This window comes from Leptosomus discolor, chromosome Z (assembly GCF_034619465.1).
Source record: "Leptosomus discolor isolate bLepDis1 chromosome Z, bLepDis1.hap2, whole genome shotgun sequence".
Classification (NCBI taxonomy): Eukaryota; Metazoa; Chordata; class Aves; order Leptosomiformes; family Leptosomidae; genus Leptosomus; species Leptosomus discolor.
In genome coordinates, this window is record NC_141419.1 from 69,989,163 (window position 1) to 70,003,114 (window position 13,952).

Genomic DNA, 13,952 nt, shown 5'->3' on the forward strand with positions numbered 1-13,952 from the left:
ACCTCCCACCAACCTACTATTGTCCAGCCAGTCTCTGCGCAGTGGCTACTTCAGATACACCCCTACCCCCAGTTTTACTGTTGAGTATGGGATATCCGTAGGTCAATTTGGGTTAGCTGTCCCTGCTGTCTCCCCTCCCAACCTCTTGCCCACACCCAGCCTACTCACTTGGGTGGCAGGCTGAAAAACTGAGAAAGCCTTGATGGTGTGCAAGCACTGTTGAGCAATAGCGAAAAGATCAGTGTGTTATCCACAGTGGTCACAAACATTAAACGCAGCACCACACGAACTGCTATGAGGAAAACTCTGTCCCGACCAGGCCTGGTAGAAAAGGCAATGCATTTTGAACTTGAGATTTAAAATAGTCTGCTTTATCTTTTCTGTGGCCACATTAATGCTTGTTTTTTCTTTCTCTAACTGATAGAAGGTGAGGCTTATAAATGTGCTGGATTGTATCAGCTGTGTTTTAAAGCAGGTACAGAGAAAAAAGAAGTCATGAAGCATAAAAATGTTTTGAGAGAAGAAACAAAGAGGAACATGGCTAGAAAAATAATGCTACAGGTTTCACTTGTTACTCTGTAAATAACAAGGAAATAATATAATAAGGAGATACTATATTAAAGGGTATCATGTGTTTGTATGAAAAACTGTTGTATCTAGGTGCATTTGCTGATGATAAGCTACACATTGTAATATTAATGTATCATTTTCATGTACATTCTTGAGAGCTACAGACATGTTTGACAGTCTAGAAGTACCTTTTATTCAAAATGAAATGTATACTGAAAAGATGAGGGGTTTTATTAATTTTCTTTAACACTCTGTACAATCCTTGTTCATATCAAACTCCTTTTTTTTTTTTTCTGAGTAATGATTTGCTTTCAGAAAAATCTAGAGTAGTGCAGGTCATTGTGAATGGCTGTATTTACTTGTTTTATGTATGTTCCACATTGCTGGGACTGAGGCTTTAGGTTAGCCTTAGCACTCAGGAGAAGAGAAAACTTGACTTTGCTATGTTAGTATAAAGTCAACACTGGGTCTTTCAGTGGGCCTTGTGGGTGGGCAGGGATATGCCTATCCATCCATGTCTCCTGTGCATGTCTCACTGCTTTTTGTCAAATTCATATGGCTGACTTGGGACACAGAAGTTGTCTGGGTTTCTTTTCGGAAAGGATCAATACTGTGACTTTTATGGGAATTCAAGGGAGTTAAACAACAGATGCCTACCTTTTGGAAGTGAAATGTGCAGATTCAGGTCGCAGTAGACCTGAGCCTGTGCTCTACTGTCTCACCTAAGCCTATAACTGTGGGAAAGGGTTATCTATCTGAGCAGATTCTCAGTGATGCACTAGACACTAGAGTGTGGGTCAGACTCTGGGCTCAAGGATTCTTTCTTCATGGTTTAAAAAAGGTTTCTGACTAAGGAAATTATAAACTTATTTTAACAGCCATTTGTGTGAATTGTCTGTCATTTTATATGTCTGATGTAAGTAACAATATTGCAAAGTTTAAGTGTTCGCATGAGTGAAGCATGTATGTTCATTCTGTCCCTGAACAAGTGGCCAGTCACTATTATATAATGATTTTCTGTACCATGTCTAACAATGCTTTGGCACTACTTTTATTATGTCTGTAGGGTTAGTATAAATGAAGTACTGCAACAATTCTTCTTCCATTGTAACCTCATCCAGATTTTCTTTTTTAGAAGGGAATATTTTCTTAAAAATACTCTGTCAGGGGATTTTTTCATTTTGCGTAATGAAGCCCCTACATGAATCCTAAGTGGAGGGTGTTTTACTAAACTAATTGTAGAAACGAATCTTAGTGTTTAAAAGAATGTAAGCAACGTGCAGTTCCCTTAATGTGAAACATTAAGGAGGATCTATGAAGCTTTAAGCTTGCTTTAACTTCTGGTGTGTGTTAGGGACCTATAATTCAGGACTTAGTGAAGACAATTAACAAATCACACACACCCTCACCAATGTCTAAACATGGCTAGAAAAAGTAAAATATTAAGTCTTGTTATCTATACAGAGAATGCTAATGCCTATAATTGGTCATTGCCTGACCCTTATATTTTTCTGTCCTGATAACTCTGTCAGCCTGGAAGCTAATTTTGTGTTTTTTTTGTGAAATCTTTCAGTGGTGTTATCAGGGAGAGTGCGTACCTTTTGGCACTTGGCCCCAGAGCATAGATGGGGGTTGGGGTCCGTGGTCAATATGGGGAGAGTGCAGCAGGACCTGCGGGGGAGGAGTCTCCTCATCTATAAGACACTGTGACAGTCCAGCGTAAGTAGCTAAAGTAAGCCAGAGCCAACAAAAAGACACATTTGGAAATTATTCAGAACTGTGGTTTCACATGTTATCTGTAAAAATGTTTTGCTAGTTTGCCAACATCTGTCTTCAAAATAGCAGACAGAAACACTTAAACAGCAGAAGTTCACTAGACATACTTTTAACATTTTTAATGCATCTTATGTATTGTAAAGATAGCTGGATTTATATTTAGCAGTAACCAGAATAGTTTTCTTTCTGTAACTTGCTGTTCATGCAAAATATATTTAAATTATACCTTCGATAGATTTCTTTCTTAAGACATACTACCTGTAATGCTTGTCTAGGGTACAAAATAACTATTGCCAGTTACTTATTAAAAAAATCAACACAGTATTTCCAAGCTATTGCATACAACTACTTACATATAAAGCATAGTTAGTAATACTGTGTTGCTTATAATACATTTATATGCTGTCATGCCCAACACTTAGTTGTGACTTCCCACTGACTCTTAAAACAATTCAGCGACTTCTCTCCTTGCCACTACTCCCTATTGGTCCATCTACTCTCTCTCAAGAGGGGCCAGCTTCTCCACTACAGCTTTATCTGTTGTGTGTTTCTGTACTGGCCCTGTCATCTGTCTGCTTTCCAATGTCCTGAGCAGTGTTCCAGAGAAGGTTTGTCAGGTAAGTGCTCCTCTCTGTCATTAACTCTTCTCAAATGAGGAATGCTTACTTATTTCCATTGCTCTTCTTTGCTGAATGAATCACTCCTTTTTTCTATTGCTGCTTGTCCTGTTCTGGTTGCCTCATCACAGCTATAGGTCTTTGCAGAAGGATAGTTTTATTACTCTCTACTTTGTTCTCGTCATGTCCCATAATCAGTATTTCCATCACCGTTATTAGTTTTTAAGACTGCTCTTTCTTGAAAACATTAAGCTTTTGTGCTTCTTTCATGAAAATCCATTCTGTGGCTTTTGTCACTCCCTTCTTATCTTCTCCTCTCTGTACACTTAGATTCTTTGTTGCTTGTACCCATGTTTTGCAAGTCAGGCTGTACATCAGCTTTCCACTGCACTCTGCAAGACAGACACCATAATGTCACATTACTGCTGCTTAAGGTGGTCTGTTCACCTCCTATCATTAATAATCACCATCAAATCTGGCAAATAGCACTACATACTGAATGGATTCAAAAGCAAAAATTGTCCATATCCATCGATAACTTGTCAGTCTATGTCACTGAGAGAATAATAAATTAAATTCATTATCTTTTCATGGCAGTGTGTAAAAATGCTAGTGAATTCTTTGGAGCAGGAGTGATTTCCTAAGATTTTTTTTTTTAACTACTCCTGTCACCACATATATGGGTTGCTATGTTGGAAGGTGGTTAAATTTTAAATGTTTAACAGTACAGCAAGCAAATGCATTTGGGGAGGGTATATCTGCATTAGGAAAAAGATTCCTTTTGGTTTAAGGGTAGTGTTGTGTGGTTAAATATCTGTAATGTGTAAAATAGTGTTGATTTTCTTTTTAGTTAATTGTAAATTCCTTGATTTCTTTATTATAACACAATCACCAAATATTTTTCTTTTCTGCTTTCAAGTTATGAGCCAAAGAACTGATGTCTGATTAATCTTCCATTTAAGTTAATGTTAATTCACTATTTGACCTCTGTGGAAGATAAAGTTCTTGAACAGTTTGGAAATTTAAGAGCCAAGGTCTTATTCACACTAATAGAAACCTGCTTACTCTGAAGTTTCTTCAGATTTAATACTGCTTAATTCAAATCAGAATCAGATTCTTGAACTAGAAAATGCAGTCTTTGCTGGCTCCAATATTTTGCAGGCAGTGTTTCTTCATTTTGTGCATTTTCAAGTGTAATATGAGATTTAAAAAAAAGTATCACATAAGTTGTTTACACATTTCTCATTCTAGTTTTACAAAGCAAGCAAATAATTAAAAACTAAGCCTTTTTATTGTGTTCAAACTACAAATAAACTGTCTTGCTCGGGATCTGTGCAAACTAGATAAATGCTATATAAGTCATGATTTTCAAGTAGCCATTGTTGTTTTGTATCTGCTTCAATACAAGTCAATGCTATAATTCTTACTAAATAAAATATTTTAAAATGTCACCTTAAAATTTCCATGTACTTTTAATTTTATTTATATAATATATATATCTTGAACTTACATTTGTACTAAGAATGCATTAGTATGTCTCATGAACTTGTGTTTGTACTAATAGATATACTAACATTTAAAACATGTTTTTCCAGGCCTTCAGGTGGAGGCAAATATTGCCTTGGAGAAAGGAAGCGGTATCGCTCCTGTAATACTGATGTAAGTACATTTTGTACACTGTAAAAGTATAATCAACTTGTCCATTTTACATTTTAGCAGCACTGGTTGCATTTTTTCCCCATTCAGAAAAGCTGCAAAATCTCCATTTTATTGGCAGAGTGTCCAGTAGAGCATTTCTATATTGGAGGCACCCTTTGTGTTCTGCTAAATGTTAGGATTCCCATCTCAATGTGATGCCCAGCTGGTGCATGAACAGGTGGAGTGAGTTCAACTTGAGCATCCATGTTAAAGGTGAAGAAGGAGCATTCCACATCAGAGTAAAGGCCTGTCTAGCCTAGTGTCTTGTCTCACAGCGGTGGCCAATAACAGGTGTTTAGGGAAAAATTATAAACTTTTGGCAGCCAAGGCATGACTTTTCTGTGGATATACTGTATGAGTTTCCAGAAGCTGGGTGTCTAAAGATTTCTTGAACTACACATTGTATCTGTACCACATTAACTGCCACAAATGGAAATATCCTCCATGAATCCACTTTTAAACCCTCTTACTCATTTTGAACTTTTATATACTTTATATAATTCCAGTACTAATGTGTTACACAATCCTTATATACATTCTGTGAAAATACGTTTCTTTTTGTGTTTTAAACCTGATGTTTTGATGTTTGCGGTTCATGTATTATCAGAATGATCAAGCAGTTTTATTTTAAAGCTGAGCTTGTTAAATAATGAACTACCACTGAGGGGGCGGGACAGAGCATAAATGTATACAATCAAATTATCAATTTAAATTACAAATTCCAGTAAGTTGAAACCAGAAAAAAGTACGCACCAATAAAGAATTTCACTAGTAAGTTTACTGGTCTGTAGCACTACAAACATAAGACAGGCTTTCATGTTACTTTAGCTTCAAATTCATCTTAATTTTCTACTTCAATCAAGAAAGTTTGTCACAGTGGGAGAGTCTGTGTCTAAAGGTGTTGTTTCACCTGTTTAGCTTCTGATGTATTTCAGAAAAAAATACAATAGTTAATATGCTGATTCCTTGAAAAAACTTGGTTTTATGATCATTGCTAATTATCATTAGTTCTGCGAACTCCTCTGTGGAGGTTATTCTCATTATTAGGCAGTATTACAAATTTCCAAATTAAAAATTACATTCTTACTGCTAATTTCAGCTGCTCCGTTCATACAGCCAAGAAGTGTGTTAGGCCTTTTGGCCACAGTGTTGTAAGAGAAACTGAAGCTGAGCTCCTTGTCCAGTAGGAGCTGTAAAATTTTTCCAGTCATACAACCTTCCAAATCACAGTGCACCATTCTGAAACTTTGACCCTCTTATTTTTTATTGTATATACGTATCTTTGCACTTGGCTGTCTTAGTGCAATTTTTGTTTGAATGGATACAGCTTATCAGATGATCTGCTGTAATGAATTTACCTTCCTCTTTATTTTTATATGGATTGTCTTTTTCTAATTGAAAGAATTCGTAAGCAAGAAAATTTTTCATAGTTCAAATTCACATATGAAAATTTTGTGTAACACTGTGTTTCTTATTTTTACAGTTGATAGCAAATTCACCTACAAATTCCTGAACTAAGTGATGATTCCTTATTGAAATCAGTCCATTGAAATCTGTCAGTCAATGTTTAACAAATTTAATGTATGCTTTACTGAACTAGTACAGGTTTGTTTCTGTTTTTTTTTCAGTGAGGACGTTGTGTACTACTAACTTAAGTGCCTTATCAAAAATCTAAGCATATTCCATTATCCTTTTAATTTAACCAGGAATTGTAAAAAGTTTTAGTTGATAAAACCTATTCCTATACAAAATAATGATTTATATTATTATTTATCTTTCTTTTAAACCTGTATCAGTCAAGTCCCTGCCAACTCTTCTGTTTATTTGGGATGATCTGTAGCAGACTGTAACCTAGAATATTCTATTTGTCCTTTTCAAATAGTGACCTTTTTACATTAGCACTTTTTCAGTTTGTACACACAGTCAAGGATTTGTTAAAAAACTTGCGTTGGCACACTGGAGCCGTCCTCCCTTGACTCTTTGAGGACTCTTGTGAGGTATCTGTCCAGGCACTCTTCTTTAAAATGTTTATCTCCAATAGATATTATTTAGTGTCTGCCACAGTAACTGGTATACAAGAAAATTTACATAATATGTAATCCTGCTCCTTCACAAATATACAAAAATTTTTAGTGCTTTTTTATTGTTAATAATCATACCATAGCTATCTAGTGATACCATTGAAAAGTTGTTAGGATTTGTTTTATTCTCATATTTTATTTCTTATTGTCAGACACTTTTTAGACAATTTAATTCTTAGTTGGTTTTGTTCCCCTTGTTCTCTCTTTATTTGTTTATTACTGAGAGGAAGCTTATAGGGTCACAGAAGGAACATCTAGAGGTATCTGAGGGGGCCATTCAGGCTATTCCCTGGCTGAAAGGCAATCAACTGTCATTAAACTGTTCTTAACTGATGGTTAGGCAGCTGACCTGTTCTGAAATACCTCCAGTCCAGGATATGTATCATTAGAATTCTTCAATATCCTTACAGTCAGGACAGTTTTCCTAAAATACAGTGTATGTTTTCCCATCCTTTAAGACCCTTACTTAATCTTTCCACAGTAAGAAGACATCTGATAATATTCCCTCTATGGGAGCCTTTCATGTCTTTCCAGACTACTATCACGTCTCTTAGTCTTCTTTACACTAGACAGTCTCGGTGTTAATAGCCTTTGGGATCCCAGTATTGCACATCTTCTTGAAGTGTGGTGCCCAAACCTCTGCACAGGATTCTAGCTGAGGCCTGTCAGAGGTAAGTACTTAGTCTGTCATCTTAGTGATGGGATTCAGTCTATTCATTTCAGTATTGTGTTCATTTTTCTTACAGGAGTGACGATATTTATTTAGTCTGTGTTGAACTGTAATGCCCAAATCCCATTCTTGAGAACTGCTGTTTAGGAAGTCATCCCTCAGCTTGTGCTTGCACAGTTGGTTGTTCCTACTCATTGTGGTGATCTGCATCCATTGCTTTATTTCAAACCATTGCTCCAGTGTATCACAATCTTTTAAAACTGTAATCCTCTATTCCAAAATGTTTGTTCCCTACCTATACTCAGATTCCAATTGACAATTTAAACAAGGTATTGGAAAGGAAATTTTGCATTTCATTATCTAGGTCTTAAAAGCAAATCTTGAACAATTGTAGGCTCTGGCCAGGCAATTTGGAAATGCCATTCTTATCGTTTGACAGTGAATAGCATATTTGTTGGGTATGGTTTTGCAATGGATAAACATATTGGTACTTAGAGAAGTTTAAATTTACTGCCTTAATGGTTTTGACAATTGTAGTCTGTTTCTCTTACAGTAATATTTAGGGTTCTACATAATGAAGAATTGCTGAGACTAGTAGATTTTATTTCAAGATTTATGATAGTCCTTAGTGCTTGACATTTTTAATGGAATGATATGTTTGATTAATGTATGCATTAAGAGCATGCAAATCTGTCATTGTTTTTATGAAAAATGTGTTGTTTGTACATATTTTCTGTTGAAGTTTATTTTGCAGTGTCAGCATTCCTTGCCCATCTGTAATTTTCAATGTAGCATTCCCTAAAGCTCCTACTATTCGTAAAGCCAAAAAAACTTATTTTGACTTCATTTTTCTTTCAGAGATGAATTAGCTCTGTTGCCTTTTCTTCTGACAAATTTAGTTCTCTGGAAACAGCACACACACTCTTACTAGGCTTATTTCTCATCAAAGACTTCCAAAGCCATATATGACTTCTTAATTCAAAAGGCATCTGCTAATGGAAACATTGAGATTAGAAAAGAACATTGGCTAATGAGTTTTGGAAACAAAAGGGTGGTAGAAAGAACACACTCATCAGAAACTTATTTTCTACCACTAACCACACTATCTCTGACAAAACTATATGTATTTTTCCAACCAAAGTATTTTGAATTTTTAAAAAAATACAAAATGCTAACAGAATTGCAAGGCACATAATTACAGTTAAAGTGAATCATTGTCTGATTTAAAATATGTATAAGATGTGAAGCTTAATTTGATATACATCTAAAACTGTAGAAGTCTCCTAATTTTTTATATACAGTAACAAACGTGTTTTGCTTACAAGATCTGTGAATGGGTTATCTGTATAAAAGTATGTGTGTATACACACCTTTAAAAAATTCTTGTTCTTCAGTCTTTTCACGTAATAGAATGTAGGCAAATGGTTTTTGTCAGTTCCTTCCATCACGCATAAATTTATGAATACTGTTTGTTCCTTTCATAATTTTAATGTTTTCAAGCCTGTTTTCTCTAAAATGCATTTGTGTGAGGATCTACATCTTGGAACAGTACCTGAGTTTCAAATGTCACCCTTCTGGCTGTGTTTCCCATCTTCTGTGGGGTGTAATGTAGCCTTTTGTTACTAGGAAACAGAGTAAGTTCAATTATTGAAGTCTGCCTGACTTTAACCTCCAGATTTCTGTGAGATAAGATGTTTGGTGTTCTGTCATCAAATGATTTGTTAACATCCTTTAGATGATTTATCTTTGTATCAGTCTTAAAATTTTTTATGTTCTTATTACAGTAAATGCTTTTTTAACTCAAAATCTTAGTTATTACATCATCTTCTTCACAGGACCTTCTTCAGACCTGATTTTAAGTTCTTATACATTTGTTAGATTCGTACCTCATGATTTGCAGTCTCCTAAAAGAGCATTTGGAAACACAAGCAGCCTTTTGCTTGACAAGTTATCGATGTACTGTAACTGCATGAAAAAAGTGAAATATCTTCCCCAATGAAGATAAGCAGTTATTGCACATTTACTTTGGGAAGAGAGTATATACACAAAGAGACAGTGCCAAAGAGCTGACATTTTGTAAATGCATATTGTAGCTTACCTTACAGAAACCTTATCCTGGTTCTGTACCTGTGATTTTCATAGGATCATAGAATACAAGGTTGGAAGGGACCTCAACGATCATCTGGTCCCACCTTTCCTGTCAAAAGTATAATCTAGACAAGATGGCCCAGCACCCTGTCCAGCTGAATCTTAAAAGTGTCCAGTGTTGGGGAATCCACCACTTGCCTGCGGAGATTATTCCAATGGCTGATTGTTCTCATTGTGAAAAATTTTCCTCTTGTGTCCAACTGGAATCTCCCCAAGAGTAACTTGTACCCATTACCTCTCCTCCTTTCCGTGTGACTCCTTGTAAAAACAGAGTCTCCATCTTCTTGGTAGCCATCCTTTAAATACTGGGTCATGGTGATAAGGTCTCCCCTAAGCCTTCTTTTCTGAAGGCTCAACAAACCCATTTCTCTCAGCCTTTCCTCATGTGTCGGGCTTCTCAGTCCTTTGATGATCTTTGGGGCCGTTCTCTGGAACCTCTCCAGCCTGTCCACATCTTTTTTGCACAGCAGGGACCAAAACTGAACACAGTGTTCCAGGTATGGCCTGACAAGTGCTGAGTAGAGTGGGATGATGACATCTGTATCTCTGCTGGTGATGCCCTTGTTGATGCAACCCAGCATCCTGTCAGCTTTCTTTGCCGCAGCAGCACACTGTTCACTCATATTGAGTTTGTTGTCCACCAGGGCCCCCAGGCACATTTCCACAGAGCTGCTCCCCAGCCAGGGAGATCCCAGCATGTGCTGGACTCCTGGATTATGTTTTCCCAGGTGGAAGACCTTACACTTGTCCTTCTTGAACTTCATAAGGTTCTTGTTAGCTCACTTTTCCAGCCTGTGCAGGTCTTCCTGCAAGGTGGCTATCTCTTCCAAAGTGTCCACTTCTCCATTCAGTTTGGTGTCATCAGCAAACTCCATCAGTGTCCACTTGAGCCCATCGTCCAGATCACTTATGAAGATAATAAACAGTGTTGGGCCCAATATCAATCCCTGGGGGACCCCACCTGTGACAGGTTGCCAGCATGAAACCCAGCTATTTACCAGCACCCTCCGAGTGCAGCCTGTCAGCCCGTTCCCCACCCACTGCACAGACCACTTGTCTAGACCATAACGCATCAGTTTCTGTAGGAGGAGGCTGTGGGGAACCGTATCAAAAGCCTTGGAGAAATCCAGGTAGACAATGTCCACCACTTAGCCCACATCAACCAAGCAGGTTATTGTAGAAGGCAATCAGGTTTGTCAAGCACGATTTTGAATGCATTTCTTGAGGTCATAGCCTTTAGTTTTACTTTGTCTCTGGTATTGGTGAGATACTAAAAAAGACAGGAAATTATGCAACAACAACAACAAAAAATTTACAAGTGCATTTTATGGTTCAGCTTACAGAATATTGCAGGTTTCAGGCTATCACAAAATCACCCAGAATCACAGAATAGTTTGGGTTGGAAGGGACCTTAAAGATCACCTAGTTCCAACCCCACTGCCATGGGCAGAGACACCTTCCACTAGACCAGATTGCTCACAGCCCCATCCAGCCTGGCCTTGAACACTGCCACGGAAGGGAGCAGCCACAGCTTCTCTGGGCAACCTGTTCCAGTGTCTCACCACCATCACAGTAAAGAATTTCTTTCTAATATCTAATCTAAATCTCCCCTCTTTCAGTTTGAAACCGTTACCCCTTGTCTTATCACTACTCTTCCTGATAAAGAGTCCCTCCCCACCTTTCCTGTAGGCCCCCTTTCAGTACTGGAAGGTTGCAATAAGGTCTCCTCAGACCCTTCTCTTCTCCAGGCTGAACAACCCCAACTCTTTCAGCCTGTCCTCACAGGGCAGGTGCTCCAGCCCCCTGATCATTTTTGTGGCCTGACTCTGTACCTGCTCGAGCAGGTCCATGTCTTTCTTGTGCTGGGGGCCCCAGAGCTGGATGCAGTTCTGTAGATGGGGTCTCACCAGAGCAGAGTAGAGGAGGAGAATCAGCTCCCTCAACCTGCTGGCCACACTGCTTTTGATGCAACTGCTGTCATTTAGTAACTGCAGTCTTCAGAAGGACTGCCTGAGAACGTTACTGAATCCACCTGAAAGCTGGATTCAGATTAATATTTGAACAAAGAGCAAAATCCTGAGATGAGGACTAGCACTTGTCAGTATTCACTGAGAGGACTTAGCCACTAAAATGGAAGTTTATTTTAGTGCAGATGTTAGCAAATCTGCCTATGGATTGATGAATTTGCATTTTTAGAGCCAGAGACAAGGGTTATGTAAAAGCTCTGATATCATTGGTATATTATTTTGTGACGTTTATTTAACAGTACTTGCAGTATTGGACACCAGGATTTAATCTACAGGACTACCAAAACCAGATATAATCTCAAGGAAGCAGGAAAATTTTATGAGGGGCTTTGCTCCCACAGTTCCTTTAGCTGCTCCCAGGTATTCCCAGGCTTGTCTGCTGTTCTTGTTGGCAGTGAGATTACAGGCTATGCATACTTGTGTGTAGCTGGTTTTCTGTCAGACTGAGAGCTGTGTTCAAGAACCAAAGAAGGTACAAACAGTAACTTCAGCAGTTTAAATTGTGGCAAAAACTGAACTGTTATTTAATGTGGTAAAAGAAAGACCTTGCTTTGCTTACAAGGGAGCCTCTGGACATGATCTTGTACAGCCCCTCTTGCTCCAACCTCAACAGGTTGTCCAGGAATGTGTCTCCATAGCTTTTGAATATCTTCAAGGAAGGGGATTCCACCACCTTTTTGGGCAACCTGTACAAGTGCTTGGTCACCCTCGCAGTGAAATAACATTTCATGATGTTCAGAAGGAACCTGTTTCCATTTGTGTCCATTGCCTCTAGTCCTATCACTGGGCACCAGTGGAAAGAGGCTGTCTCCATCCTCTTTACACCCTCCCTTCAAATATTTGTACGCATTGATGACATCCACACTGCGCCACCTTCCCCTCCCCGCCCCTTTCTTCTCCAGGCTGAACAGTCCAGTTCTCTCAGCCTTTCCTCATATGAGAGATGCTCCAGGCCCTTCATGGCGCTTCGTGGGACTATGTCCTCAGTATGGCCATGTCTCTCTTGTACTGAGGAGACCAGAACTGAACACAGTACTGTAGGTGTGACCTCACTGCTGAGTAGAGGGGAAGGATCACCTTCCTGGACTTGCTGTTGACGCTCTTATTGCAGCCCAGAATACCATTAACGTTCTTTGCCTCAAGACCAAGTTGCTGGCTGATGATCAACTTGGTAACTACCAGGATTCCCAGGGTCCTTCCTGCAAAGCTCCTTTCCTGCAAAGCTCCTTTCCAGCTCATTGGCTCCCAGCATGTGTTTGAACATGAGGCTGTTCCTCCCCAGGCGCAGGACTTTGCACTTCTCCTTTCTGAACTTCATGAGGTTCGTGTGGGCCCATTTTTCCAGCCTATCAAGATCCCTCTGGATGGCAACACCAAACCTCTGATGTGTCAACCACTCCTCCCTTTTTTGTGTTACCAGCAAACTTGTTGAGGGTATGCTCTTCCCCATTATCCAGATCGTTTGTGAAGTGATACTGTTGCTTCAAAATATGTCCAAGATCACCATCAAACAAGAGAAGTAAGACTGCATCTCAAAGATCAGATTACGAGGATTTTTTAAAAGAGTATAAATATCTGGATATTATCTGGAATATAAATATTCCATATAAATGGAAATCTTGATCCTTCTTTACTAATCTTCATATTTTATTGTTTTGTCCTAGTGTAACTATTTAGAAAAAGGATTTCATTAGGGGAGGTGATTCAATTGACTTGTAAGGCGAACTTGGTGCAATTAAAGTACCAGCCATGTAAATTAGTACCTAAGCAAGTGAGACTGAAGAATATGGTGTAGTGACCAGTATCAGAGAGATTTAGACTCGAACTTTGAGGTGGGTCAAAAGTGATCCTTCTGTTGCTTGGAGAATATGATTCAGAGAGGCAAATTTAATTGGTATTATTATTGAAAAGACTTTTAAACATTCTTATTTTATTTACGTAGTTCTGTATTCTCACTGTTATCATGTGAAGGATTATTGAATTAAAGTAGTCACACTACATTTTTTTTTTCCACCAGTAAAAGCATTATATTAAAAAATGTATTTTTAATTACAAGGTGATAATAGAGTGACTTATAGAGAAAATCTAAAATTTAAATACTATCTAATATCCACTTAATTTATATTGCAACATCTTCAAAATTGGAGAAATTTTTTCTAATTTATGAATCATAATAAAATGAGCTGGCTGTTATAAGAACTTGATTAATGCACACTGAGAATCATAATTACAATGTTAATTGCATTGTGCTGGATTTTTATCATCCGTGTTTATAGAAACCCTTTCACTTGACTGCATTTCAGATTGGCTGGCTTAGATACATAGGAAGACAGGTAAAACTGCCATAGAAAGGACTCTTCTGTTG

At 38.1% G+C, this 13,952-nt stretch overlaps 1 protein-coding gene across 2 annotated transcripts in view; it reads left to right on the forward strand.

Moving 5' to 3' along the window:
• Positions 1-13,952, forward strand: part of ADAMTS6 (ADAM metallopeptidase with thrombospondin type 1 motif 6) — a 153,473-nt gene that overhangs the window by 97,040 nt on the left and 42,481 nt on the right. For both annotated transcript variants that reach the window (XM_086479195.1, XM_086479196.1), the window contains exons 12-13: positions 2,144-2,289; positions 4,559-4,622. In XM_086479195.1, coding sequence (XP_086335321.1) covers positions 2,144-2,289; positions 4,559-4,622 — 210 coding nt within the window. The remainder of the gene's footprint in view (positions 1-2,143; positions 2,290-4,558; positions 4,623-13,952) is intronic.